Genomic DNA, 18,939 nt, shown 5'->3' with positions numbered 1-18,939 from the left:
TGAAATTAATAAAGGAAAGCATCATCTGTGGACATCTGGGATTATCCAAAATTACAGTGACAAAACAGCTGGTTTGCAAGAATGAACTGACAGGAGGAGTTCTATTTAAAACTTGCACTCTACTGAATCCCTGATTCACAGTAGCTTTGGTCTTCATACCACAATTAAGAAGGGACTCAAAAAAGCCTCCTGTTGGGTAGAAGGGAAAAAGGGAAAAAACAAACAAACACCAATCTATTACATACCCAGTCATCTCAAACATATCTCAGAATTGGCAAAGTGTTAATGGAGAGGTTTAGAGAGACACTGTACTGAGCTTCAATGAGTGGAATCAATTGTCCTAGATAGTCCTTATGTAATCTAAGAATTCTACTGTCAATGAGATCCTTCTCATATCTACCCCCATACACTTCCATTTCTACTTGTCGGCTTATTATTGCCATTTTTCCTTGGTGAAAGCCAAGAACTCAAAAAAAAAGAAAAAAAAGAAAAAAGAAAAACTGCCTAATTAAAAATACCAAAGGTTAATCTTGTAACAGATCTTATAAATCACAGATTTAATAAACTTAATGCAACCATTCATTAAATCAGCACAGTAAGCTCCTATTAGCATTTTAAAAAAGTCATTCTTTGTGCAACATTCACAGAACTAGAACAGCTATCAGTATGGCGACAAAAATTCAATACCTGTATTTACTGTTGGCAAGGCTACTGCAAATTCAGATGTTCTACAGGAAATACTCAGAGCTGCTACAAAGGTGTAGACATTTTTCAATGACACTGGAAAATAACAAGGCCAAAAATCAAGAACAATAGGCTCAATCATAAGAAGCCTGAAGAGGAAAATTCCCAACCCCGGCTGACAGAAATCATTTTATCTTTGCCTTAAGCATGCATTCAATCCACCAATAAACTCAGAACTGATAACTAGCTCAGCTGTTACTTGTCTTGTCACCTTCCTGAATAAAAGAGACAAAAGAGAGAACAGTTGAGTCACGGTGCAGCTGCAACACACAGCTTGAAACTAATCCCAGCTGAACCACACAACTGTGAACAGTAACCAGCACAAACCAAATTAGGTGGGATAAATAAATGATTCCACCAAATGGATGGTGTAATTAAGTAACAGTAGTTAATTGGTACGTGATTTATGTAGATAAAAGCACTCGCACATGTCAGATGTAAACCTTGCATTAAAGAACCATATGTATAGCCATGCTGCATCCTGATAAAAAATAAAAATAATGAACACTAGAATCGTGAAAGAGAATATAATGCTTTATTTGATCTTTGCCACTTTTAATCCAGGAAACAAAATCCAGCACTCAATCACATACCTTAAATTGCAGCATGGTCTGCAATTTAAGAAGAATCTCAATATACTTTCCTTTGTACAGTCAAAGAAAGACCTTGTACAGCCTACCTATTTTTTACATTATCTATGCATAGATCACATATTCAGCAAAGATTACCTTGTGATTTAGAGTCAACTGGCACCTGACTTTCTAACTCGTAGCAGTTTACTTATGGACAGATTCAGTCTATTTCACATATATGAATACCAATTCACCGTAGGCTGTTCTGCTGGTTTAAATGAGGCCATATGAGGGCTAAGGCATTTATTGAGGAAATCTAGATATCAAGATCTGACCCTAAAGCCAAGCTTGCACATTCAGATTCTGCTATTCTCAGTAAATCAAAATCTGGACTTTTTCTTTGGAAGATTACCATGACATTCCTTTCACAGATCTGGTATCATTAGTTATACGTGTTTTTTAGGTAAACAACTGTGACTAACAGATAGAAGATTTCAACATCTGAAAACATGCAGATTTAAAGTGATTTTTTTTGTGAGAATTCACTGATGGTTTACAGTGAATGTTTTGTAGCAATTCACTAATACTTAATTCTATGCATTTTTACTCTTTGCTTAAAAGCTCAAGGATGGAAACAGCATATATTTAATAGTAATGTAGATGTGTTCCAGGAACAACAAAACATGTGAGGGGCAACTTTAACCCTATTGTTAATTCTGAATTACGATTTATGTCAGGCAAGTAAATCAGAACCAGCTAAAAGGCAGATTACAAATGTTTAGCCACAGTGCCCTCTAGCTGTCTTAATTTTGTTTGCATCATTTCAAAATAGTTTTTGCATACAGAAGAACATAAAAAGGCAACACTGGCTCTCAACTACCAGCTTCTTAAGACCACAAAACAAATGTTCATCTCACCGAAGATAACATTTCTCTAACAGCCAATGAACAGAACAATTAATTTGGAACATGCTAGCCAAAATTTAAGGCATATTATTAATGGCATTATCCAAAGGTGGTTTGAATGGCTCAGGGCATCTATCACCTCACTGGGAAGCCTGCTCTGGTACTTGACCACTTTTATAGTAAACAGATTTTTCCTGAACCTGCCCTGGCACAACTTTGTGCTGTTCCTGAATATCCTGTCACCAGTTAACAGGGAGAAGAGCCTGGCACCTTCCCCTGCACTTTCCATTCTCAGGAAGTTGCAGAGAAATGAGTTCACTTCCCAGCCTCTTCTTCAGACTGGACAATCCAAGTGCTCCCAAACTCTCCCCACAGGACATACCTTCCAGACTTTTTATCTGCTTTGTTGCCCTTTTCTGTACGCTTTCACATACCTTACAGAATCACAGAATGGTTTAGTTTGGAAGGAATCTTAAATATCATCTAGTTCCAATCCTTTACAAAACCATGACAGCTGGGCAGAGAAATCTCTCCCTAGACCAGGTCACTCAAACCTTAGTCCAGCTTGGTCTTTAGCACTTCTAAGTATGAGACATCCACAGCTTCTCTGGGCTGTAAAGAATTTCTTCCTTATCTTTAATCTAAACCTTCCCACTTCTAGTTTAAAAAAATTATCTCTTGTCCTGACGCTACACTCTCTGATAAAGAGTTCTTCTCCAGCTTTCCTGTAGGCCCTCTCTAGGTACAAGAAGGTAGCTTATAAGGTCTCTCCAGAGCCTTGTGTTCTCAGCTCACTTCAACAGGCCTGTGTTCTTCTTCCACTGGGGGCCCAGAAGATGAACACAGCATTCCAGGTGGGGTCTTAGAGACAAAACCTGATACTGTGTTAAGAACAGAACTCTGAGTGACCCCAAAAACTGAGTTTTGCCTGTGTCACAAGGAAACAAGAAGTATCATGAATACTGAGTGACTCTTACCTTAAGACCCCCTAGATAGGTTCTTACAGCTGGTTCTAGAGCATCTAAGTGACACAAGGTTCTTCATTTCCAAATTCTCTGTTCTTCTTTTAAGGATTATTCAGTTACTGAGAGAAAAGGACAGAAATACCTATGGAAAGAACCACATAGGCCCTAGAACCTACTCAATTTTCCTGACCCTGAGATTTTTAATATGCAAAAACTAAGCATGATTTTGTGGTAAACAGAAGAAAAAATAAATTTATTTAGTGACAAATACTGCATTGCAAATGGCTATTAAGAACTCAGGCAATCTTTCTCACACTGTATGCACTCTGCTTATAATTCACTGCATATCAAGGCAGAAGAGGGAGAACCCAGATCTTAATACCTACAGCGTGGAAACATTCTGGGATACAGAATCAGGAAGATTTCAGCAATAGGAGACATAAGATTTTTGTTCTCAACTCTGGCAGCATGAGAATCTAGCATTTACTCTCCATTTCCTGGAGGAGGCAGACAACTCTTGGGTAAAAAAAACAAAAACAAAACAACCTGAGATAAACTAAGAAGTGAATGTTTCTGAGTTACAAGCATTGATCACAGATGGATTGGCTGTGATAGTATTATGCTCTAGCTCAATGGTTTCAAATTACTGGCAGGAATTATTTTGTTGCAAGTAATATTTTCAGTTCTAATTGATGCTCATCTTTTTTGTATGCATATATGAATTCTGCTTCAGCATGGAAGGCCTCCAATGGGTAAGTTTTGTGAGAAAGCAATTCTTAATTATCAGCAACATAACTCTGAGAACAAGACTAAAAGATTCCTTTGTGGCTCCAAGTGACCTCATCTATATATGACCAGAGGCACACAGAAAAAGATCTATTTTAACTGTCACAACTTCCAGGCTTTGGGGGCACATTTCTGTATTCTACAATGTAATGTTGCCTTTTTTTCTGTCCCTGAGCCAATCTTGCAAGCTTTGCTATCAAGCCCAAGAAGCATAGTTCACAGAGGACACTAATAGCTGGCTTCACAGAACCAAAACTGTGAGATTCCATCACTGCCATTGCACTGCTCAGGAGCACAGCTGCTGCACTGGGAGGCATCAGGGAGCCTGTGAGGTCCTGGCCTCTGCTGATCTAAGACAAGAACAAAAATGCAGCTCAAGTTCCCCTACTGAGCCTTATGCAGTTGTTACAGAATGTAATTGACCCTCCTGATATTTCAGACGGCTAAGTGCTAAGGGAACACCTCCTTTCTTAGCTTTGCAAGCTTTAAAGGCTAGAAAAAGGTTCTTTTCATTCTATTATCATTTATGAAACAATAAAGAGCTAATTGTAATTGCCAAATGCTGCTGTTAACTTTGATAAATTTGTGTTCTCAGTTATCATTATGCCTTAAATACAATGCAGTCTTACAATGGATCGTGTGAAAGAAGCAGAACCTACTGTGCGTCCTTACTCTTCTTTTCAAAGCCTGTGTTATTGAAAACCATTTCAGCACAAATCTCTTTACAGGTTGCTTCCATTTAGATAGGATCTAACCGTGTGGTTTTCAGCACTTCATTATAACTTTTACAACCAGCAGTGCTCTCCACCACAGTCATGCTGACTCTTATACAATAAAAATGTCTCTAAAAATAAGCTCCTAACCTACACTCTGCCAGGTTATAACAGGTAGGAGGCAAAATATTTCTAATCTATCTGCAAAGCATTCAAGAATTTTCTGTAGGAAATCTTGCATGGAAAAAAAATGAGGTTAGGAAAATGTATCCCATCTTACATCTACCTTTTTGCACATATATTTGAATACTATTCCACCACAGAATTCTAGAAATCTATTTTTAAACTTGTTTGTTCCAAGACGGGTGAACTGCATTAAGGATACTGTTCACTTTAAAAGAAAAGATCTTGAAAGAAAGAAACTCAGTAATGTCTTTAGTCAAAAGCACACATCAATACAGGGTAAGTACTCCATCTTTTCAAAAACACCATGTACCTTTATTATTCCTGTCTCTACATATGTATGGGCATCCACTCCTAAGCACACACAAACATGTCACCCTAAAACACAATGTTTGTTCTTCCTTTCACAGAATACCCTACAGAATGAATGAAACAAACACCTCGGTGAACATAACTCCAGTTTGTCTGAACATTACTGAAAATGGCTTATTAATTATAACGCTTTAGCACTAAATGTAATTGAACAATGGTAGCATGGAAAAAGCTGAGGGAATGTACATTATAAAAAGTTATTTTCATTAATTTAGCAATTTCTTTTGCTATCATGTGCTGTCATAAGTAGATATTTGTACATTATTCAAAACGGCCTTTGAATTCTTGAAGAATTTGGGGATTGTTAACATTTTACAGCAAGCACTCGCTATTTTAATATTCTGGATAATCTGCACTGATCTGCTCTAACAGCTGTTTTGGCAGCCCAGCTAGAAGAATGTTTTAATCATTAAAGTTCTTGAATTGTACAGCAATGTCCTAATCTAAAACTGAATTTATGAATTACAGATGACCTGACTTTCTTACCAGCAGGCAGCTGGAAACACGAGTAAAGCTCACAAGCAGACATAAGATAAATGAAATCACTACCATAAGATGATATAAGAAAACTTCCAAGAACTTATTTGAGTGTGAAGACCATTTGGGTGCCGAAACAACACAGCGTACAGTTTGAGAACAAATAAGAAAAAATAAAAGCAAGGAGTAAGTGAAATCTCAGAACTTTGCATGCTATTGTTTCACATAAAAATGTTCACCTCAAAGATCTGTAGATGAGTACAGCAGAGATAAAGCCAAAGTTTTTTAGAAGAAGGCTGAATAAAAGCAAGAAGAATTTTGCGTTTACTACTGAGCAAAAGTCCTAGCTCGCCCAGCAGGTATCCTAACTAAAGAACTCAAGATTTAGCAAGAAGACTCAGGGCGGGAAGGAAAAACAGATGCATCTGAATAGCTGTGGGGAAAAGGAAGGCAATAACAGCACCCTCTGCTGGGATACAAGCACTATGGAGTAATGAAACAAGACAAATGAGGACAAGCAGATCATCCTCTCCAACAACCAGAGACGGATTGAGAAAAGCACAACTTCTACATAGAGATGCTGTTCCCTTGGCTGCTAACCCTTAAATGAGAGTGAGGAAAGGTGGACTCAGGGTTCAATTCTTCCCATTGCTCAGGTGCACTGCTTAGGCTTGAGCTCCCTGGGTTAGCCACGCCTTCTCACCTGGCATTCAATCACTGGTTCAGGCCATGACATGGCAATTCCCACGCAGGAGTAAACTGAGGGAAAAAATATTAAATTAAAAATAAAAATAAAAATAATAAAAAAAAAACAACACCAAGAAAGCCTTTTTTTACTGCCTTTTTTTTCCATTAGAAAAAGGGAAATTAAGGTTTCTCTATATTCTGAGTATTGCTTAGAGAACACTGGGGATGCCATCCAAAGCAAAAACACTGGTAGTTTTGATTTCAGATTAACTTAAATAAGCACCAGTTAAAATCATGCAAGTATCAGAAGAGATGAACTGCTCTGCCATTTTCATGTATTCCTTTTACTGTCTAGTAAACTGAATTGTTCCTGTATCTTCAAGTTCATGGAGATTTAGGAACTTTTGTGACAAAAAACAGTAGATTTTCAACCATTTTTCTCTTACTGAAACATTTGTTGTTTTTCTAAAACTTAAAGGCCTTCAAAGCTTCCAGTTCATAGCCAAAATGTGAAAACTTCCTATCTTGAGTGACAGTCAGAAATTTTTGAACAAGAATATAAAAGGTCTAAATTAGAAATAAAGGAGTCATCTCTTATTAAATTCAATGAAAGATTTAAAAGTTGATATCTGCGAACACAACTCTTAATCTGCACATCTGAGGAGAGACTGAGGGAGCTGGGGCTGTTTAGTCTGGGGAAAAGGAGGCTGAGGGCAGACCTTACCGCTCTCTTCCAATATCTGAAAGGTGCTTACAGTGAGAGTGGGGCAAGTCTCTTCTCACTGGTGACAGGTGACAGAATGAGGGGAAATGGCCTCAGGTTGTGCCAAGGTAAGTGTAGGTTGGATGTTAGGAAACACTTCTTTACAGAAAGGATAATTAAGCACTGGAATAGGCTCCACAGGGAGGTGGTTGTGTTTAAGAGCCATTTGGATGTGGTGCTCAGAGATATGATTTAGCAGAGGGTTGTTAGAGTTAGGGTACTGGTTAGGCTGCAGTTGGACTTGATGATCTTCAGGGTCTTTTCCAACCTGAGTAATTCTATGATTCTATGTACAAACTACCTGTGAGTGTCCTGTTTTAAAACTCTAACCTTAAGAAAACTGCAGTAATCCTGCAGGTTAACCATTAAAGCACAGTTGCATTTACCTCACAGTTAGAGATTCTCCTTATTCACACTCAGGACACATGAATTGCTGATAAAAGCAGGTAAATAGGTCTTTTTAATGGCCAATTTATTTCTGTTACACTTGTTTTGTGTTGATTGATAGTTATAATACTACATAAAGCCACGCGGAGACATGAATTATCACTTGTTAAAGTGGGACATTTCTATAAAAAAAATCTGTGCTTTGACTTTTCAAGATGGCAACAAAATGTTTTATAAATGCATGCATTTTGGGGGGTAATGCAATTGTGAGTGCTTGAATAAACTCAAATAATGCTCTCTCTGAGAACAAACTTAATATTTTGTTTTCTGCTTTTCTCCCTTGTACTACTGAAAGATGAAGGAAACAGACACATTGCAGTTTAACCCTAAGAACCAGGGCCATAACCTGGTACAGCCCACCCTAAGCACTCACACAAGCAGCCACATTCTAAATTGAGACACCAACGCATGGAGGGCCTGGGGAAGGGCACTAACAGAGACTTTGTCTCAGTTGTTCCCCTGTGGGAGCAGGTAGCAAGATGTGGGCTAAATATGTCTGAGTCAAATCAGATGTTGCTGCTGCCCAAAAAAACAAATGTCTGCAAAATTTATTCCAAAATTACTACTTCTTTCCAAGCTTTTATATTCCCTGTCCTGGCTTCCATGCACAGCAGCCTCACTAGGCTGGGAAACAGGCTGCCTGCCCATCTGCTGCTCCCACCTACTTTGTTGCTGGCAGAGATGATGGGGACAGGTGGGCTGTCTGCTCCCCAGAAAAGCAGAATACAGCAGCAGCACCTAGTGCAAGCAAATGTCTTACTAGGGTGGCAGCTGCACTACATGTTTTAACATTCCAGGTATTTGATATCTTAGGAGAGATTCAGCAAAAATGAAGAGGGATGAAAAGTGCCAAGAAGCATTTTCCTTCTTTAAAAACTGCTTTTAGTGGAAGCACTAATTATTAAATTCTCCTTTATTAAAGCTGTATTTGTGTTTATGTGTATGTTCTCATATTAATTAAAACAAATATGAGAAAGACATGAATGGACCAGCTCCTGCAGGGAGTGGCAGCAGTTCCACAGAGACTACTGGAAACTGGTAATCTCAGCCTGAACCTCTGATTAATCAGCTGAGGCAAGTGTCAGGTCAGCTACGGGAGCACAGGTGAGGGTAATTTAGCTGAACTCCTGGAAGGGGTGGAGCCTGACGGGAAGGGGAATCAGTCTACATAGCCTTCAGACATCCACAAAGTCATATCAGTGTCACCAAAGCAATAATACAGGACATCTGTGTCACAGCCACAAGGTTACTTGCTTCTTTGTCCAACCTGTGGCCCCTCAGGTGCTGGACAGGCCGCTGTCCCTCACAAGCTTTTCCCAGGACAGCTGCCAGCACCCTTTGTAATTCCTGCTCATAGCTAACAGGTCTGGCCACATTCAGCACTTACAGTTCTTCCCACTGGCATCTCTGCTCAGGGACAACCTTCTTAAAACCAGCCATTAACACCAGCATGGGGAAAAAGCTCTTAAAGAAAGGGGGGTTATAGAATAGCACAACCACTGTAGTACTTGCCTGAATATTTATCAGTCCCTGAAACTAATGCAGGTGGTAAGCATGACAAGTACCCAACTGCCAGCCTTGGTCCTCTGCCTATGTCTTGATGGAGAACTCTTTCTAAGACTTATTTCTATCACTTACATTTCTAAGGTTTGGCCTAAGCTACCTCATAGAATTAACAGGAAAATGGTTCGGCTTGGATAATTTTCAGTCATTCCATGATTGATTAGTATGGCTTTCAGACTGATCTACCTGCATTATGCTTTAAATAACACAGCTCCAACTGTACCACAGGCTATTTTGGCTGTGATACTTCTGAGCACAAGCAGGATCTCTAGATTTCTTTATGAATAAGGGTTTTCTTTGATATCTTGCTTTACATCCACCCAGCCCAGGTTCGGTGAGGATTCTATTGCAGTCATTCAGAGATCTGATTGTCCTCTGCCTGCATCAAGAGTGTGGGTTGGGGAATTAATTTTTCAGCTTTTCAAGAGGATTTCAGAGCTATCATCTTCTAATTACAGCTAAACTAAACTTTTCTTTTTTCTTTTTTGCTCTGGTGCCTCCTTGCTCAGGAAAAGAAGCAGTCTGTTGAAGAATACTTAACAGAAGATAGAAGTAACATGGCAGATTTATCACGTGGAACCAAGAGCTACTTTTTACCAGGTGATATGGATGAGAGTATATGCAGCTATAAAGGTTAAAACAGCTTGAACTTGTATGGAAAAAATTTAAGTAAACTTCGATTTTCACGTACTGATGTTGACTCAAGAGACTCTTCAATCACAGCTCCTTAGAAAATGTGGTTTCTTTTGCTCCTGCACTCTCCCTAGACACCTGTGCCTTAGGATCTCAGCTAGCATGAGAACCTGCAATAAAAAGCTTCACCTGAAGAGTACTTAAAGACTGCAGCCATCTGTTTTTCTTGGAGCAGTATTGCAAAAGTTGTGTTCTTACAACTTTCTGCTCTTCTGTATATCTTCATACAGGGTACATCTGTTACAGCCTCTGTTAGCCTATGTGTCTTCCAAAGGTGTCCTCATTTTCTGCATACTCTCTGGGAAGGACTCACAGTGCCCACAAAGGATGAGTCTCTGAGAACAGTACAGCAGACTTATGGCTTTGAAATCCATCCTTCTGGCAGTCCACAAAAGCTTGAAATTTCTGAAAGTCATTTGTGCAATGCAGTAATTTTTATCCACTGAGTAGGGACAAATACTAAGATCTTTTCTCTTGCTTTAACAGCAGAGTACAGTGAAACAAAACAGTTTATGTTTTGCCATCTAAGATGATTGTGGTATAAAAATCCGACTGTAACAGATTCAGACATAGGATACACCAACATCATTAAACAGGTCTATGAAAGTGGTCTGGAAGGCTAATAGGGATCCACCACGGACCTTGCAGTTCTATAGAACAGTAACAGTAGTTAGTAAAACATATTTCTATTTGTTCTTGAAACTTGCCAAAAAAAGAAAAAAAGAATAGGAAGCAGAACAGCAATGATTCCAGACAAACATAAAGTATTGGATGGAAAACTAATAATGTGCTTCTTTGTTTTTTAAATATATATATCTGCTTACTTGCTTCATCTTGTTAAATGAAATACAAGCCCTCTTCCTATATATTCTTCAACTGCAGAATCTTTGGAATTGGATCCCAAATCATTTAACCACTTAACCAGAGTCCTCTTCAAAAAGAAAGTTAAAATTAATTAAAAGAAAACAATTAAAGGATGTTTTGCTATTAATGTAAACTGTATTGCAATTTCACACCTTTTCTATGTCAGAAATATGCTACAAGAAAATATACAAGTTCAGCAACATGTACTTTCTCTTAGAACTTTACAGGAATAACTGAAACCCATTGATAGCACAGGTAATAAATTCACTCAAAACCTCTTGACACATCCAGAACTCAAAGAAGACAATTCTGACAACCTATATTACAGCCACTGTAATGTCACAATTAGCAACAGAAAAATAGCCGGCTTCTGCAACTGTGATGACACTTTGAAAAGTTGAGTAATGATGCATCTCAACATCCAGTGGTGAGCTGAAAATTGATTCATTTAAGACAGCTGACATTTGGGAGAGAAGCCGTTACAACTCTGACTTTTGGATGTCACATGAAAAATACATCGCTGTGTAATAATTTTAAACATCAGGGCACTATTTGCCAACACGGGCTCCCAAAGAAGAGGAGAGGTTTCCTTTAGGCCATATGTTCTCCACTGAAATGCAATGCAGTTGGAAAAATTTCAATACATTTTGGTACCAATTTAGATAATCTCAACATGTTCAGCACATAAAATTACAAAGAAAAGAGAAAAATAAGGGATAGTTCCTGCACAGCTGAAGACTCAGAATTCCATCAAAGGAGAACAATACAAATTAAGGTCCGTGAAGCTGAACACACAATAATCCAGAATGAATGAATGAATAAATACATAAATAAATAAATAAATAAATAAATAAATAAATAAATAAATAAAAGGAGACAGAATTGCACTGGATTTAGCTTTTTGCTGTTAAACTGTACCCTTTGCTGCCACCACGTGGGCCTTTTCGGAATACACTGGGAAACAGAAAACGCAATCTCGCAGACTACCAACACTCCCTTTTCTCCCTTCCTCTGCATGGTGCTTTCATAGAAGAGATAGCACAGCTTCCCACCTGCACCTCAGCAGACTGATCCTATGTGTTCAGATACCACAAAGCTAATCAATGTTCTACAAGCGCACTGCAGTGGGTCAGAAGCTGATGAGACTTCAGGCAGTAACCAAAACAATTTGGTAGATGTCAGGACAGTACTAATCAGAGCAAGTAAGGCTTGAATAACATGTATATGTCTATGCTTATGAGTTAAATAGATGGGTGCTATGATGTGAGATGGCCCCAGTCTGCTGGACAGGTGAAATGGGCACTGAAAATTAAATACAAACCTCTGAACAGAAAAGTTCACATAACTGTCACAACTTTAGGCCCTGGATTCAGAGGTCTGCCACACAACACTCACTGGCATCATGTAAAAGTTGCCGGATAGTTGCCTTCACTACCTGAGGTTTGAACATCATTGCTACATGGTTTTCAAAAATTAAGACTGCAAGTCCAAAGAGAAGTGGCAGAAATCAGATCTCTGGTAAGGTAGCATAGGGTGTCCCTGTGACAGGCAACTGAGGGAGGTCTTCAGAAAGCAAAGCGCCTTGAAGCTTGCTACCTGACTGGAACTGATCAGCTGTCCAAGTATCACTGGGAAAGCCCTTAGAATTCAATAGCCCAACACAGCTCTAGTTTCCAAGCAACAGGAACAGCTGCATTATTGCTGGTGCTACTTTAGATGTTGGCTAGTCTGCTTGCTAGCCCTCATGGGCTCACAGTGCAGAGGACCATTGTGCACAATCATGATAGACCTCAGGGTTCTGACAATGCACTTCTATCCATGAACGCTAAACCAACGCACAATTTCTAATATGAAGAACATAACCTCAGACCAGTGTGCATCACATTACAGCATACCAGAATTCCCCCCTCTGTGAACTGTGTTACTGGCTAATGTAGATGCACACCCACTGCTAATATGTACTCAGCAATGCCCATCTCCCTACTTCAATGCCAAATTGCAGAGGAAATGAAATGGCCTCATTCCCGCTGCACAGTTCAGCTTCTGGAGACACATAGTATTTATTTCTGATACCTTACAATTGTGTTTTATTGTGTCCCAAGTATTGTAACTATTGTAAAATAAATCTTCTCTCCTTACCTGAGCATGAAGCACTCCTTAATGTTACTTTCACTTACAAAGAACAACTTTTTATGTCTTGTTCTCATAGCAGCCTTGACAGGTCTTGTTTTCCAGTTGACTGCTTCTCTATTCTGGCCAAATTATGCTGCTGCATTCCCCAGATCTTGAAAGCATTTGAATAATGGGGGCACCTTTCTACCTTTGGATCACTTAACCTCTCTTTTCCACATCTTTTCAACCAGTTAGGCCAAAGTCCTCAACCCTCCCATGCCTTCAGATGGTAACTCAAACTTGCCAGTAATGTCTTGAGGTTTGCACATCATGCTTCTTGACTATTTAGGAATGGTTTAGTAAGTAACGAAAAACACCCTTAGCAAAGAAGTCCCCTAGTACAATTAAGCACTTAAGTGACACAGACTTTAAGATGAGGCCTGAATGCAAACACTTTAATTTTAACCCTTCCTCCAGCCCTGAGTAAAACTATCACGCATAAAGTTGACAATTTCCATTTTTCTGTTTACACAGTTTGGTTTTCCTTAGTGTGACAGAAGGCTGTCATGATTCTGACAGAGAATTTTCCATTAAACATTGTCTTTGTCTTGGGCCTTGTGCCCAGTTAGGTTTCTGCTTATTTTTATTGGGGATAAGAAGCAAAAATAGTCACAGATCATTGTCAGACAACTTTTCAAATACATTTCCTCAATCAGATGTTCAACTCTGCCTAAAAGAGCAATAGCCAAATTTGCAGTGTAACAAACTGTGAAGTCCCTAAAAAGAAATAACACAGAAATAATAATAATAATAATAATAATTGTTATTATTATCGTTATTATTATTATTATTATTATTATTATTATTATTATTATTATTATTATAAAATCCATTCCAATCTGTCACCAAAATAAAATAAAATAAAATCTGTTCAAATATTTGCACATTGATCCACTAAATATCTGTATAATGTACACAGGTCATTTCAAAAGTGATGTCTATTTATTTCCACAGAAAGTGAAATAGATCCAAAGTAAACAAGTACACAATTTACTAGAGCAATTCTCAGCTACAAAACTACTATTTTTTCATCATAATCACCACCATTAGCCATGCATTTTCATCACCAATGATAAAGAGCTTTTTTTTCTGCATGGAGTAATTCAATGACACACTTTTGCTTTATACACACTTCCATGTCAGACACCAATTTTATCAGACTGCCCCTCTGCTGCCATCTGTCACACAGCAACAAAACAAGATAGGGTCAGGAAGGTTCAATCTCTACTGCCATACCACCCTCATCTACCTCTGACGTCATGGGGAAACCTAAGAAAATAGGAGGCATTGCTTTTGTGGCAGCTCTCTTATGTTCCAATACCAGTAACCTATTCAGTTTTCACAATTCCTAGCAACCTACAGTCCCAACAACTACCCTTTCTTTAAGGAATATATTCAGACTTTTTAACTTCACCTCCTTAAGATACACATTAACTCAAATGTCTTCAAAAATACTCCTGGCAAATGTAAAATATACAGTCTTAGAGATGGTAACATAGAAGGACTTTAGAGCACTCCTGGCATTGGTTTCTCAAGTTCCTAGAACAATCTGCTGTGATCATCTACACAGGCATGCACATGCGAGACACAGGATTCTCCTACTCATGAGCCACAGAGGAATGTTCAGTAATAATATTAAACATCTGACATACAGGTACCTTTCAGAATCACTCTCTTGGCAGCAGACAGGGCAACATGAACAAGAGACACAGCAAGGAACAAATACATAAAGAATTGCTCTTTTTTTTTTTTTCTTTTTTCTTTTTTCTCAGTTTCATAGAAAGTAATTTTAAGTCTTTTACAGGCCTTGTATTAAAATGATGCGTGTTCTGTGTGCCCACATTTCACAGAATATCAGAGGTGTGAGACCTGATTGTCTCTACAGAGACTGAAACCTTCATGCAGCAGCTGAACTCTGACCTTTCTTTTAGAAACCGTTTTCTCTGATACAAGCCATTTCAGTAAGGCACTGTGTCAAAACACACAGACAGAAGTACAAACCATTTTGTAAGTATTATATTTACTCAGGAAAGATAACCCACACTTTAAAACATTTTATTATATTGATGTGAAGCATTTGGCTTTGATACTGTTTACTTTTTGTCATAGAAATGTTATTTTCAAAAGTATTGCACATTGTTCTACCTTGACTTTGAGAGGACTGATCCAACAGCTCAGTTTAACTGATGTTTTAAGTTGTGCAGTTTGAAACATTTTGTTCCTTATCTGCTCAATTCCTTTTTACTGGAACGCACACCCAAAACAGCTTTACTAAACCTTCATCACACTTTGGAAAGTCGTGGTGATGTCTTAGAACAGCATGGTCAGTTTCCCAAAATGATCATGACAAACCTCGAGCTAGCACCAATTCTGGTCAAGGAGAGACTTCACAGTGAGAAAGTACACCAGCCATTGTAGTAATAGCCTGTGCCTATTTCCATGAACTCGGACAGCAACTGCCACACAATCTTCTCAGTGCAGCTAATGGAAGTGTGTAACAGACAGGAGGAACAGGAATGTTGACAAGGACAAATGAACTCTGGTTTCCAGATATGAGCCAAGCTTTCAAAGCGGTTAATGCTTAGTCTAATAGCTAGTTATAGCTCCTGGAGCTTTGGAAATACCAAATATAAATCTTAACATAGTACCAATAACAGACTATGTAAATAGGGAAGAAAGAAAGCTGCAATACTCCCACCCTCTCCACTGCAGGAAGGATTATTCTGCCTATTATTAGCCACCTATTCATATTTACTACATCATTTCCTGATCATTGCTTCTCCTAAAATACTGAGTGATTCTGCTGCTTTATTCACCTTGCTTGAATCAATACAATTAGTCTTCATACCACACGATTACCCCAGCTAGTTTCCATTCAGGTTCATTCAATGACACCCAATCAATGTTTGTTTTATGTCTCATTGTAAAGAGAACTCCATGCACTGTGTATTTTTGTTGACCGACATAAAAGTCCATTAAATAACACTTTATCAGATTCTGTCGACTTGCCTCTGACATTTTTCTAACAAGTCATTCAATTATTTGACACTGCTCTTCAACTCAAATATACTTGGAGTTTCTTATTTCTTGCTAAAAACTCTTCAGATGCTATCTTGCTTTTCATAGACTGATGTGCTTTGTCTAATTAACTAATTTTGCCTGTATCAGATGACTAATGATGCAAGTTTTCTCACAAAAATTGAAATGATTTTGAGCATAAGAGAAAGCAAGTTTTCTTAAACCAGAAATTTCAGATTAAAAGCTGATTTGGATTTAAAATAAATCCAAACAGAATGGACAGACAGCTGTTCATCCATCAATCAATATTACCCCGTTGGAGTACTTTATGAGTTAAAAAAATGAATAAAATTTAAAAATCAGATTTTTAAGAATCTTTTAAACAAACCAGACAAGAAAGCATTATTTTGCATAATCAAAATAGTACCATACTACACATTTCATGTTTGGAGTGTGTCTTTACTCAAATTTGAATGTTGTGATTTCTCTCAATTTCATCCCTGAATTTCCTGATTATACACAATAGTAACGTTTACACTTCTAATTTACTAAGTCCTAGCTTCAAATTTGCTGACTTATACTTTCAAATCAAGCCAGTTCTACATAATGTTCATGGATACCCCGTTGGTATTAGGTGGGGATTCCACTTTCTGTAACCGAAGCTTTAATCCTTTTGGCAAATTAATCAATTAAATTACTATTCTAGCTATATTCAAAAAGAAGAATTCCAGAAAAAAAAAAAAAAAAGAAAAGAAAAAAAAAAAGATTATGAATACTACTACATTTGCATTTTTGTAAGTTCATGCTCACCATAAGAACAAGTTCATGCATAATATGAAGTTTCCCATGGAATACATTCTAGAGCAAAAGAGACAGAAAAAAAACTTTGTAACCTACCTCATATTCCCTGCCATAATGAGGAATAGATTATAAATATGAGAGAAAATGAAGAGGAAGAGGATGGTACTGAAGAACATTGTCATCCAAGACCCGTGGTCCTCTCGAAACATTTTCAGACGGAGCAACTGACCTGTGGTATGGATATTATGAGAAACCATATTTTAGTCAGTCAGTAAGTATGTGTTTACAGAATACCAAAGAAGACCCAAAAAACAACAAAACAAAACAGTGTACTACAGTGAATTTCTTGTTACAACCAATTATTCCAGTTTGTATTGGGAGGACAAGTTCAGTATCATGCAGCCACACTTGTCTTTTTCGGTTCAGCCATGAACAGAGATTTTTCCTACAAAATTATAAGGTAGTTTCCCACAAACTGATTTGGTGACAAACCAATTTAGATTTTGATTCTACAGACTAAATCATTTAACTGGACCTCTGAAGGAGTTCACATCATGCCTGTGGTACCTGACCGGAAAGTGGCTGTGGTTTTATATATACCATATGCAATCCTACATGCTGGTTAAGCAGCCTTCGCTATTTCGTTGCTCTAATCATTAACACCCGTGCCCAGTCTACTCTCATGCTGGCAGAGCAGGTACGCACAAGTGAACAAGAGTAGGGAAACACCCTGTCTAGAAAAAATGATAATCCCATCTTTTTCTTCCAGTTGAATTAGTTCCATCATCCTGCTGACACTGAGACTCAGTGAATAGCAGTGCTATAAATCTGTGCAGAAGTGGGAAGGAGTGATGGTCGTGAAGATTATATGTGTAAAGTAAGCCATCCCACTTTCTAGAAACTGCTGCATCCTAACTTTCTAAAACAAACACCACAGCAGGGAAAATCTCACGGAATTAGTCTAGAAGTGGCATTTGCCCACTGTTCTGAGAAACAAGTCTACAAGCTGAGAGGATTCATAAGAACTTCAGGCTCTGATATCTGTTATTTGCTGCCAGTTGTTTCTTGAGCAGTAAAAACAGAGTCATTAGGTCTTGATGGTTGAATCTCTTGTTCCACTGACTATTGACAAAGTTGGGTCAAATACAACATGTGGTAATCGATAAATCATCATATGTGTTGGTCTAGCTTGTGAAAAACACAAACAGACTAGAAGTGGAGGATTCAGGACATTTGGACTCACGATAAAAAGAGATTATTTTCCGAGCAGATGACTGCAGGATCAGTTGAGAATTAAAGAAATTGCCTGGACTAAAGGGATTCTCCAGGTACCATAGGAAAAACCATCCCTCGAGTCAAGGACAACTCTTACTTAAACCCAGAAGTACACAAAAACATACAGTTAGTAAATAAGTGAGTAATCACCTCTCCCTGCAATAAAGTTGAGATTATCCTGTGCAAACTCCTTGTTCCCCTATTTTGTGAGTACTGCCACCCATTTAATAGCATCACTGAAAAAGTCTGTTTCTAGAAATATACTGAAGGGCTTAGACCTCAATAATACTGCTTTCAGCTGGAATAACCTTACCCGTGATACACCCTAGGCAACTGCTGTCAGATTTAGAATCCAAATGCTACCTTCTCATCATTTTACAAACAAATCATTTACAATGAGCTCAAATGGAAGATAGTATTATCCTCTTTCTTATACTGTTGACTTGTCAGCATTTTATGGGCTGTTTCAGCTTGGTTCCGTGACTAGTGGGGAGAAGGGATTTTTGCCTTTTTGTTACCTGATGCCACAACAAGATCCTAAAATGATTAAGCCTGTAAGTGAAAACATAAATGAACCATATCACACAACAGAACAGAGCTTACAGCCATGCTTACAGTGTAATTATTACTACTTTCTTAGCCAAAACTGTACAACAAATGTTGTCACTGCAACACAGAGAACTAACTGCTCCCTGGAGCGTTTGAGCTGATTGTTTCTCATTGAAATGTTCGTGTCATTTCACAAATGTAATATTACAGATTTGTCAGAGCAAGACTGATTTTCATGTCCTCTCAATGAAGTCTTACTACAGTATAACATTCTTCTTATCCTGCTTTTTTTAGTTTATACTGGGTTTCAATGGTTCCAACTGTTGTTATTTATTTTCAGTAATTAATGGCTTAAACAGGAGTGTGCAAGTGCCTAAATGTAGGTGCTTC

General features: G+C 38.1%; 1 protein-coding gene across 6 annotated transcripts in view; it reads right to left on the bottom strand.

Moving 5' to 3' along the window:
- Positions 1-18,939, bottom strand: part of TMEM117 (transmembrane protein 117) — a 188,464-nt gene that overhangs the window by 140,689 nt on the left and 28,836 nt on the right. For 5 of the 6 annotated variants that reach the window (XM_015854821.3, XM_032443208.2, XM_015854812.3 and 2 more), the window contains exon 3: positions 16,822-16,954. In XM_015854821.3, coding sequence (XP_015710307.1) covers positions 16,822-16,954 — 133 coding nt within the window. Of the gene's footprint in view, positions 1-687; positions 796-16,821; positions 16,955-18,939 lie in introns of those variants that run through there. The other variant, XM_085514016.1, reaches the window with a different exon arrangement.

The sequence above is a fragment of the Coturnix japonica genome, chromosome 1, assembly GCF_054131305.1.
Source record: "Coturnix japonica strain WE chromosome 1, WE-NBRP24, whole genome shotgun sequence".
Lineage (NCBI taxonomy): Eukaryota > Metazoa > Chordata > Aves > Galliformes > Phasianidae > Coturnix > Coturnix japonica.
Note: the sequence above shows the minus strand (reverse complement) of the source record. Positions and strands in the feature narration are given on the sequence as shown.